The following is a 12,162-nucleotide window of genomic DNA, read 5'->3' as shown; positions in this document are numbered from 1 at the left end:
CCCCGGGAGAGTTAGTTTTAAATCCTTAGTCAGCTTTGAACTCTCTGGGTGGCCATGAAAGTGTCTGGGAGAATCCCTGTCTGTAAAATTGGGGAATTATGATGTACTACTTTAAAGAGGCATGGTGAGGATAAACAAGAAAAAGACTGCAGTTCATTTTGTAGACTAAATGTCCTTCATTTACCCAGTCATCTTCTAGTTAGGACCTTCAGAATCTGACTCAAGGAGAACCTCTGCTTTTAAAAACAACTTAGTCAAAGGATTGCAAGTGGCAGTTTTATGCCTTTCTTCCTCTGCCTTCTTTTTATTGCCCTTCATCCTGGAATACTCTATGAAACCCAAAATATTCAAATTGTAATAAAATTAATGAATTGTATCCAGCCAACCACCAGTGTACCACACATAGCAATTTTTCCTGTGTGTTCTTTTTGACCCTTGGAAAGATGACTCCTGGAGTTATGCAACCTGCATAGACAAAAAAGGCAAGTGGAGGCTGTAGTCAGAAAGGGAATGAAGTGGAATCACTCCCTCCCTCTTTTGCTTGTAGATCTCTGGAATTTAGAGGGGGCTTTTTACCCTGATCCCTTCTTCACCACAGCTCACTCAGATGTATGTAGATTCAGGTGGGTGGCTGTGTTGGTCTGAAGCAGCAGAAGAGTCCAGTGGCATCTTTAAGACCCACGAAGTTTTATTCAAGCTATACACTTTTGTATTATCTGAGGAAGTGTGCATGCACACAAAAGCTTATACCTTGAATAATACTATGTTGGTCTTAAAGGTGCCACTGGAATCAAACTTTATTTAGATGTATGTGTTCATTCAGATCCCATGACTCCAGATATGGTGTTTTTATCGTTGAAAGGCACTGCTAGGGGAAAAGGGAATACATAGGAAAATTCGCATATGGTTGGTTGGATAGCACTTAATTACAGCAATTAATCAGCAAATGATGGATTTCTCTATTACAGTACTAGTGTGTCTGTTGGTTCAGGATGAATCCAGCTCTTGGCAGTTCTGCTATAAAGCTTCACTAGTAATTTCCAGCACAATGTTGTCTAACAAAATAATATGTTGTGTACTTCAGTAATTTTGAAAACTTTCAGTACTATGCATTTTGAAATTTAATCCATGGAACGTGTTACCAACTTTTTCAGGTTTACAGTCAAACAGTCATATTAACAGGGTAGTAAGTCATCCAACGCTACCCGTAACAATAACGGCTCATGAAGATCGACACATCAAATTTTTTGACAATAAAACGGGTAAGGAAATGAAAATAAAGTGCTTTGGAAATTAAACTAGGTTCCCCCCCCCCTTTGTTCCAGTTCTTCACTTTACACCCTTGACATTCAAATCTCATTCCAGCCGTCCCCCCCACTAGTCTTTGGTTTGCTCCTCTCTCTGCTTTTCCACCAGTAACTTCAGAAAGTGATTGGGAGGGGGCTCATTTACTAACAAGTGCCAACCAAACTATGTTTGCTTCTTAAACTAGAGACAGAAATGTAACATCTGGTGCACTTCACACTTATGAAGCTGCAGTGTGAAGTTGCTGAAGTTTGTGTTTGGGATGTGAGGACTGGGAGCCACAAGTGGAGAAGTCAACTGCCTCAAGTTAACAACTAATTTCCCTCTCTTCTTATTCTGTATTTTGTGCAGCTTGAATTACAGATCACGTTTCATTGCTGTTGGTTTTGTTTTGAAAACCTATAAACTCAAGTTTCAAGCAACCCAAAATTTCAACTTGATAAGTGTACTAGCATGACATCCACAAACAATAGGATATAAGAATCCAGATTACTGGCCCTTTAAATTTTATTTTGTTTTTAAGTTCTTTTGATTTAAGGACATATTTTTGGGCAAGACAATACTGTCATTTTTTGGATGCTTCCAAAAGCAGTTCTTATTGTATTACTGCCAAACAGTGCTCTGATTATGTTATCGTTTCAAACGATGAATGTTTAATGGTTCTTGCATTGTCTGTACTTGCCCTTAGGTAAAATGATCCATTCTATGGTGGCTCATTTGGACGCAGTCACAAGTTTAGCTGTGGACCCTAATGGAATCTACTTGATGTCTGGAAGTAAGCTAAACCACCTCCAGTGTTGCCTTCAGATTTTGTTGTAATGCTTTTTTGTTGTGTCTAAACCTCTCTCCTTTCCCCCCCCATACAGGCCATGACTGTTCTATTCGATTATGGAATTTGGACAGCAAAACATGTGTGCAAGAAATAACAGCCCATAGGAAAAAATTGGATGAATCCATTTATGATGTAGCTTTTCACCCGTCAAAAGCATATATTGCCAGTGCAGGCGCCGATGCCCTTGCCAAAGTATTTGTGTGACCCAGCAAAGCAAACCTGCGTCATATATAGCAGGTTTGCCTGGACAAAAAGAGGGAATACGTCACTGCCATCACTAAAAGGGTTACTGATGAGACACTACATGCAACCTGCCTCAGCAGAGACTGTGTGTTTGGGGCAGGTATCAATTGGTGAAATCACGATCTCGTGAATGACGATGGGCTGATTTATGTAAATGTAATTACTGTATTGGGGGGGGGGAACAAACCAGTATTTGTAGCCTTGACTGGATATGAACTGAGCGTTTGTCTGTTCTCTAGGTGTGTCTTTCAACGAACGTGGAGTCGGATCTTATTAAAGACTTTTATTTTGGACTCTGTGTGCTGCCTTAGGGTTAGGAATGTGGTGCTCTTGTGGGGGGAAGTGAGCTCCAAGAGTAGTTTTCTTTGCATTTTTAGTATCTTCTGTTTATCAGTCAAATGCCACAGATTTCCCTTTTAAACCTTTATTTTGCTTTTTAAAAAAAGGAATTAACTTAAAATATTTAGCATTAGTTGCACAAAATATTTGGATAAAATTCTAGTTTTTATATGTCTTTTATATATTTAGCCTGTCACAACAGTGCTCAAGATTGTATGAATAATGTTTTTCTGCATTATAGTACCCTAAACCACAGATAGCTCGCTAGCCTGTAACCAGACGGTTCCCTTTGTTGCCTAACAAAGCTCAGCTAAGTCCTTACATCAGGATGCTAATGCATCATTGCATAAACTGGCTTCCTAAAGGACTGTAAAGAAGGGTGTAAATGAGACACAAAGGAACTTAAAATGCCCCCAGCCCTCCCCAATGAACTTTTAAAATTAATCTTGGCATCCTATCACTATGTGATATTTTGTACATCTTACTGTATTTACAAGATTTATTTATCAAGGATTACCCATCTGGCTAATGGCCTATTATTTATTTCACTTTTTGTTCGTCTTTATATCCTTTTTATGTAGCGTGTTAAGGGGCCCTGTATATCTATTATAGCACTCTTCAAACAGTCTAAAATAGACTAAAAATGGGACATGTGATAGTTTTAAAAGTTACCAACAGACTTTTTTCCAATTACGTGTCTGGAGTAAAATTGATTCCAGAAAGTCATTTCAGAACTTTTGGAGTGAAAATGTTTTTATTTGCAGTTCAAATAGAATGGAAAAGTAGTTGAATCAGGAGTCAGAAATTGGCCGTGTTCGGAATAGTTATTCCTTGCTTTGAATTATTTTTTTCAGATGTGCTTCAGTTTATGGTGTAACTAAAAGATTTTGTTTGTGTAACTGCATGATTAAGACAATAAAAGTATTTTTTCTAGTCTTCCACAAAAAATCTTTCTGATCAGTTTGCGAGTTTTGATGAGTTTTGTAAGTTTTTTGTTTTACAAACTATGAATCAGCAAATTTTTAAGATTGTACAACATAGCAAAAGTACAGCTGTTTAAAAATAATGTATATAAAATGCATATAATAAATACTAAATGGTGTACCTGTATGTTAGCGTTTGCTATATTTTTAGCTTTGAAATTTTTATTTGTTTGTGTTGTTTTATTTTCCAACTACTAGGAAAATGAAGTTTTACATTTTAGCAAAGTTGTCCTTAAAAACTCTTCCTATTGCTGCACATTTTAAATAAACTGTGTTGCTTCTAAATACTTGTAATATCTGTTAACTTTTTAAATGTAAACAACTTCTGACAGCACCATTTCTGTAAGAAGTTCAAGAAAACCTTTCCTGATCATATATACTCTAAAAACAATTTTTAAAAGGATATGGCGGGGGGGGGGGGTCAGTTTTTTTAAGAAAAAAAGGGAATATGGTTTTAGTGATAGGGAACTCCGGAACTTCACCCATGGCTGGAGACAGACTACAATCAACCAGTGGGTGCATTCCATCATGAAGCACAGTTACGTGATAGAGTTCGCATCTCCACCACACTGCAAGTTCATCCCATCTCCAGTACCTAGATCAAAGGAAAAACGACAACTGCTATAGGAATCTGTAGAGCATCTTCTGCCCATTGGGGTGGTTGAGCTGGTGCCTACTGCTGAGAGATTCCAGGGTTCTACTCAGTCTTTTCTTGGTGCCCAATAAGTCAGGAGACTGGAAAGCAGTTCTCAGCCTAAAGAAACTGAACTTGTGGATAAAAAAGTGGAAGTTCCACATGGAGTCACTTCGTTCAGTTGTCCAAATAATACAACAAGATGATGACTACTTGGTGTTGCTGGATCTCAAGGAGGCTTACCTGCATATCCCTATACACCAATCCTCCAAGCAGTTCTTGCATTTCTCCATGGACGATCAACATTACCAATGCACGGCCCTATTGTTTGGCTTGTCACCCTTGCCAAGAGTCTTCAAGATTCTGGTAGTGCTTGTGGCCTACCTGAAACAGCAGGGGATCCACATATATCCTTAATCAGATGACCTGCTGATCAGGGCCAGGGACAGCAGATCAGTGGCAAGGGACTCAGAAGAGTCTATTCCACTTCTGTGAGAGCATGGGTTCCTGATAAACCTAGGAAAGAGCCAGCTTACCCCATCCAAGGACCCAGTCCACCTGGGGGCCAGGCTAGACATGGTGTCTGCAAGAGTCTTTCTCCCATCAGAGAAACAACAGAAGATCTTGGATACAATCAAAAGGATGCACAAGCAAAAAGCGTTAGACCTCTCTGCAACACTGGGCCTCTTAAATTCAACAATAGATTTTGTCCCATGGACCCGCTTTCACACAAGACCTCTTCAGTGGGCGCTACTACTGCACCAGAAGAACATCAGCAGGAGGCGCCACAAGCAGTTCAAATTCCCCCCTTCAGTGTTGAAAGCACTAAAATGGTGGTCTTCACAAAGGAACATAATCAAGGGAGTGTTCTTCCTACAGTCATCCCACATTATGCTGACCACGGACGCAAGCAAACGGGGTTGGGGAACACTGCAATGGGCGAAAGGCAAGTGGTCCCCCTCAGAGATGGGGAACAGCATCAACTGGGTGAAACTGCAAGCAGTCAGGCTAGCCCTAATTGTCTTCTGGGACTCACTGAGAGACATCAATGTCCTGATGAAAACTGACAAAATGACAGCAAAGGCACATGACAACAGTCAAGGCAGCACCAGAGCCATCGCCCTTTACAAGGAGGTGCTCCTCTTCCTATAGACAGGCATGAGAGTGCAGCACCTGCAAGGCCTCTCAAACATACAAGCGGATTGGCTGAGCAGAAGGGACTTGGGCCCAGGAGAATGGGCACGAAACCACAACACCTTTTGGGAGATCTCTGCTTGCTTCACTACCCCGATAATGGACCTGCTGACATTGTGGCAGGACCAGCTGGTTCCCAGGTTCCTGGAACCACAAGCAGAGGGCGAGGATGTGCTACTACACCAATGGCTTGGAGGGCTTGCTATATGTCTTTCTTCCAACCCCCATTTTTTTTAATTTATGGATCAACAAGGTGCTGAACAAAGTGCAAAGTGTGGGGGCAGAGGTGATCGTCATCACCCCTTTCTGGCCAAGACATCCATGATTCTTGGATGTGGTCAAGATGTCCATGGACGCCCCATGGCATCTCCCAGTGAGGGCAGACCTTCTGCCACAGGGACCGGTACTGCACCTGGACCCAGCCTGGCTTGAGCTGACTGCATGGAGATTGAGAGGCGGGAACTAGAAAAGTTTGTCTTCCCTAAGGAAGTGGTGAATGTCATGGTGCAGGCAAGAAGCCAACAACCAGGTGGATTTATAACTATACTTGGTCTGCGTTCAGGAAGTGGGCCAGCAACCAAAGTGTAGAACCCTTAAAGCTGTCCTACAAGGATGTTATTCTCTTGTACCAAGGTTGAAAGCAAGGACTAAAACCAAATGCACTAAAGAGACAAGTAGCTGCTCTGGCAGCAGTCCTGGAAGGTAGAGGGTTGCACAACTTATCAGCTAACACGTATGTTAGGAGATTCATTAAGGGAATGGCGCAGCTAGCACCCCTGGTGAGACATTGATTTCCCACCTGGAGTCTCACTAAAGTCTTACAAGCACTCACCAGAGCACCGTGTGAGCCACTAAAATCCATGGTGCTAAGATTTCTATCGTGAAAGGTTGCCTTTCTGGTGGCAGTGACCTTCGCTAGGAGAATTGCAGAACTGGGGGCCTTGTCAGTTAGAAGGGAGTTTTGTGTGTTCCACAAGGACTCTGTAGTACTTAGAACAGGCCCATCGTTTGTTCCTAAAGTAAACTCAGCTTACCATTTAAACCAGGAGCTATCATCACCCTTTGTGTAAAACTTGGCATACATAAAGCCTATGAGATCATGGGCTTGGGGACACCACAGGGTGTTACTGCCCATTCCACCAGGTGGCAGCTGCCTCAGCCGCCTTCTCCATCAGGGCTCCCATAGATGAGATCTGTAGGGCAGCCCACCTACTCATTCTTTTCTACCTTCATAAGGCACCAGAGGATTGACCAGCAAGATTCAATTTGAGCAGCCTTTGGGAGAAGAGTGCTATCACCAGAGGATTGACCAGCAAGATTCAATTCGAGTGCTACAGCAAGTAGTTGTGTGAAACTGGAATAAGGAGTGCCTTGGCTAATACATCCCACCCTATCAGATAACTTCAGCATATAACCAGCTTGGATGATTTCCCCCATTGAAAAAGAACAAAACATTGGACTTACCTAAAGGTTTCTTCTCTTCAGTGAGGTGAATTTATCCACTCCCCCTCACACAAAAAAAGGGAATGGAGAGAGAGAGGTGTAGTCTACAACTACTAATAGGAAGTCAAAGGCTAGCTAAAGCTTGGGTATGGAACGACTGGAGAGATGGTCTCAGTCCACCCCAGGTAGGTCACACAAAGATTTGCATAGCCCTGCCTGGAGCAAGAGGAGGCGTGAGCTAACCAGCTTGGATGACTTTGCCCCACTGAAGAGAAGAAACCTTCAGGTAAGCCCAGTGTTTCTAGCTCACTCCTGTTTTTTGTAGTTTTGATCCACTCATTTCCTGCATTGTAGCGGTAGTGTGGCAAGTGCCACTCCTTCATTACAATATCTTGCACCTCTAGGTGGAATGCGGAAATTGTAGTTCTAACCTGTGCCCTGGCCAGGATTCCCAGGTATTGTCCCCAGTCCTCATGTCTCACAATGCTATTCTTACACTTGTTATTGATGCCAAACATCTGTGCACTCCTCACATTACTTGAATGTGACTTTGGGTTTTGTCCGATAGGGCCCTAATAATGCTTTGTATTGGTTTTTCAGGCTTCACAAAGGATTGGTCAACTGTCAGCTTCCTCACACAACCTGTCTTTGTGGGTTGGTAGAGGCTATCACACTTTTTCTTGAGTGCGTGACTCTTTAATACCATTTTGTGTATCACAGCTCTCCATCAGAGCACTGGTTTTCCTTGCCACATTCCTGAATTTATTTCAGTTGGGACGCTTGTAGAGATACTCCTTTATAAATCAGCTCTGGGTGAATACCAATATGGGATGCTAAACAGCTGTTGGGAATGTGGTCCTCAATGGTCTCCTCCTTTGAGAACTTCAAGCCCACCTCTTTCATGCAGTGAGCTTGCTAGTCTCCCAATGTGGGACTTCACAGATACCACAACGATGAAAACTGTTGTTCATTAAGTGGTCTCCTGTGCAAGGCACACATCCCCCCTCCTTCCCGCCCCACTGTGAACTCTCTGGAACCTTAGGTTTTTCAGGGTCTCCTGCAGCAGCATGGAGAGAAAAGGAAGTAGCATCCCTCCTCCTGCTCATGTGATGGTTTTGGCACCTGTAAGGATCACATCATCCTTTAAGGATTGTATAATCCTGAATCTACTGTATAGGTCCAACACTTTTTTGAGCAACACTGCTTTTAACTTAAGGAATATTTCATTGGGAACATTTGGCTATACAATCTCAGGAGAATATATAGTTGACCAGAGAGAAGTACTACTGGACATGTGATTGCACTGGAGGTTTCATTTGTATTTTTGCCCAGTGGTTAAACTTTGGAACAATTGTTTTCTGGTCTTTATTTCATATTTTGTATATGTTTGATTGTATATATTTTTACATATTAGCCAATATGTTCTATTTGCATTAGACCTCTGAGGAAGACCTGTGAAGGCCGAAACGCATTAGGTCTATTTCATCAGCCTTTGTATTTTTATATTTGTATATGAGGTATGAATGGGCCCTTATTTGTTATTTTAATTTGTGTTTAATAAATACATGTATATTTTTGTATGTTTCATAATTAGATTTTTAGTTGGCCCTCTTCTATTCTTGACTAACCTTTTTAGGTACTGAAATTGGCAGAAAAATGCCAGAGGGAGGAGGGGCACTCCTAGTCTGTTAGAAAGCTTTGGAAATCTTTTCTGCATCTGGCCTGCACACACTCAGTCTCAATGTGGGCCTGCATAGAAGACCACTCAGTGAACAACAGTTACAGGTAACTGCAACACTGTTTACTATGGCTTACCACGACAATATTTTTATTTTTTTTTAAAGTAATGAAAGTATGTTGGGAAGATTAGCTCACCATCTACTGTTAAAAACGTATGTGCCTATGTACTATCCTGCAGCTCCCCAAACCATAACTCCCTGTGCTTATTTATTGTATATCACTTTGATAACATTGCCATAGTTATTGTGAGATAAAAATCCCAGAACAAATATTCTTAAAAAACAGTTTTTTGTCCTTAATAATCCTTAGTATGTTCAGAACCAAGCCTTTAAACTTTTGAACATAAGTGTACAGCTTACTTGTATATTTATTTACTTCATTCTGGTCTGACCAGAGCAAATGGGTTGAAATTAAAAGAGTTTTTTTTAAACAGCGGCTAGTTGGCCATCTGACAGCAATGGTGATTCTGTGAACTTAGGCAGATCATAAGAAAGGGAGGGCAGGAAGGGTTGCATCAGTGCTTAGTTCTTGTGGCAACTTTGGGGTCAGGAAGCAATTTTTCTCCAGGCCAGTTTGGCCAGGGAACCTGGAGGGTTCTCTTTCTTGTTTTTGGCATCTTCTGGGCATGGAGCAAGGGTCACTGGTGGTGTAGGGAGAGGTATTTGTGAATTTCCTGTATTGTGCAGGTGGTTGGACTAGATTATCCTGGAGGTCCCTTCCAACTCTATGATTCTAATAGTCCACTATCTTCCTGAGACTTAAGACAGATTACAAAATATAAAAACAATGCAATCAGATATCTTGAGTAGACAAAATGAAGTTTTCATCCCCCTAGACTAGCAGAGCCCTGACCAGGATAGTCTGATCTCGTCAGATCTCAGAAGCTAAGCAGAGTTGGCCTTGGCCAGTATTTGGATGGGAGATGATCAAGGAATACCAGGGCCATGATGTGGAGGCAGTCAGTGACAAACCACCTCTGAATGTCTCTTGCCTTGAAAACCCTACCTGGGGTTGCCATACATCAGATAAGAAGTGACAGCAAAAAAAGAAAAAAGTAGATGAAGTGACAAGTAGCATGACATAAAATGTTTTGTTTGCCATTATGTTGTCTTTCCTTTACCTTTCTGGACTCATTTTGGCCCAGAATCTGAAAAATATGACTACTCTAGAGAATGTACAGAGTTGGTGAATCATGCCAGTCAACTTTTGGAAGAAATTTTGGCCCTTCTTGGATCACCTGGCCTGAGAACACTTTCTTGGCAGTAAGCCCCATTGAATAGACTTCAGCAAGATTCAGTAAGATTCTGAGTAAATCTGCTTAAGACTGATGACAAACACCAACAAATTCTGCTGTTTACTCATATCCAAAACAATAAATATGGATAACTATTTGGCGCTTGATCTCTCATGGTCTCGCACCAGTATTTCAGTCTTCATGGTATGCCCATTACTCTCATGTTTTGTACTGCCACAAATGACCACTGCCCCCCATCCTAGTTTTGGCAGCAAAACCTTGGACTGTATGTTAATATATGCCAAACCAACATGGCATGCTGATACTAAGCCCTGACAAGATAGAGATGCACAGTAAAATTAAAGAAAACAGAGTCCCGGGAGCTTTAAAATGTTGGCTCCCGTTATTCCCAAATATTTCTGGGGGGGGTTGGGTCCCATTTCCCAGTATACTGAAAAATCCTGGACATCATCTGGACACCTGAATATATCCAGAAAATCCCAATAACGTGTGTGTGTGTATATTTCATTCATTCTGACTGGAAATATCTAAATGCACATCCCTACCCCCAACTCTGTTTAGCTGAGGCCTCTATTGCTGCCTTTTTGATGTTTGCTATTAGAATGGAACAAATGGGAGGTGTGGGGGAAGAACTATTTATTCCAATGGTCTCAGTATTCCTTGCCTTTTGGAATATGCTGGGTCCTCAATGGGCTATTTTGTGTGATTTTTTGAGGGGTGATTTACAAAGTTATATTTTTATGCATTTCTGTGGAGTCCACCAAGTACATACAAACATAGGTGGTCTGTTTTTGCTTTTCCTGTGATTGCCCACTCATGTTCCTGTTAGACATACTAATAATGATAGAAAATTCTAATACAATAGGGCACTGAATTTCTTAGCTCCAGAGGTAAATGGAGACTAGATGCTTGAGGTTTGGTGATCACATGAGCCCTTGGGGAACTTCAGAAATAGTGTGATCTTCCCTTAAATTCTTTCTTTCCCCCACCTCATGTATGGAATATTTTGTAAATGAAAACTAAAGTAAACTGTTAATATAGTGTGTTTTCTCCCCCAGATATTCTCAGGTTTGTAGGCTTACATTTGCCTTTACTTGCTGTTCACCCTTCATGTTCTCCTGTTCTATGGGTTTCAAAGGTTTCCTCAGCATTTGTCCTACATTTGTACAGCAAATTTAACCACAGTTAGCTTAAAATGTGCAGGAACCCAGCTTGTGCTTCTGCCTTGCTCCTCCCCCTTCTCATGTGGAGTATAGTGAAATAAATCTTATGCATTTACTCCAACTTGCAGTGGTATATTAATTCAGTTTACTGGGATCGTTTCCCCTTCTAATTGGGATTCTGGTCCTGAATTGAATTTAGGGTTTAGAATACCAGATACAGATGGTGCTGAACTAACTGCTGTTAAACCAAGCATCTGCATTCATATGTCACAGATAGCCAGAATCCGTATCTAACTGGAATTAATTCATCACACTCTGTATGAGATGGGGAAGGAAAGGAGGGAAGAGCGAGTCATTTCAACTAAGTCATGGTAAATTGGTCATCTAAATGCATCCAAGGTGACTGTGTAATACCTTTTCCCCCCTTGGAATGCTAATGCACTACCCCAGGACCGTTTCCAAGTTGTGTGCAGAATTACTTGGGGGGGGATATCCTAGGGTCATTCTTATATGCAAAAGGGGGAGGGAGGCTGTCAAACGCCCCCCCCACCCCAAGATAGAGGCATTAAACTGGCAGCAGACCTCCCCAGGGTGCCCCTCTACCTGTCCTCCAAGCTGTGTGTAGATTGGCTTAGGGGGAAGATCCTAGGGTCCACTGTGCAAAAGGGGAGGGAATGTGTCAAACAGACCCCGAGCAAGCTAGAAGCATCAAACTGGCAGCAGACCTCACTGGGATGTCCCTCTATTTGCACTCCCAAGTTGTGGGCAGATTGGCTTTGGGGGGAGGATCAGCTGGGGCAGTACAGAACTGTCAAGAGGAAGGGAATATATCTCAGATCTCTTCCCCCCCCCTTCATTTCTGCTGGCCTTGGGGAGAGCTCTTCCTACAGGATCTGCTCCTGGGAGGGCTCTTTTGGACAATCCAGTTTGAACTGGGCTGCCAGGGAGGATCAGCTGGGGCAGTGTGGAGCTGTCCGCTCCCACTGCCCCAGCCAATCCTGTGCTGGCTCCTCTTGCAGGGTCGTTTAAAC

At 42.1% G+C, this 12,162-nt stretch overlaps 1 protein-coding gene across 4 annotated transcripts in view; it reads left to right on the top strand.

Annotated features, from left to right (window-relative positions):
- STRN3 (striatin 3) overlaps positions 1-3,655 on the top strand; it is a 73,681-nt gene extending 70,026 nt beyond the window's left edge. For all 4 annotated transcript variants that reach the window (XM_015421821.1, XM_015421815.1, XM_015421809.1 and 1 more), the window contains 3 exons: positions 1,155-1,262; positions 1,994-2,080; positions 2,172-3,655. In XM_015421821.1, the coding sequence (XP_015277307.1) occupies positions 1,155-1,262; positions 1,994-2,080; positions 2,172-2,341 (365 nt within the window). In that variant the 3' untranslated portion in view covers positions 2,342-3,655. The remainder of the gene's footprint in view (positions 1-1,154; positions 1,263-1,993; positions 2,081-2,171) is intronic.
- The last annotated feature ends 8,507 nt before the right edge of the window (positions 3,656-12,162 follow it).

This window comes from Gekko japonicus, unplaced genomic scaffold (assembly GCF_001447785.1).
Source record: "Gekko japonicus isolate JY-2015 unplaced genomic scaffold, Gekko_japonicus_V1.1 scaffold797, whole genome shotgun sequence".
NCBI lineage: Eukaryota > Metazoa > Chordata > Lepidosauria > Squamata > Gekkonidae > Gekko > Gekko japonicus.
The sequence above is the reverse complement of the archived record's forward strand: the minus strand, read 5'-3'. Positions and strand labels throughout refer to the sequence as shown.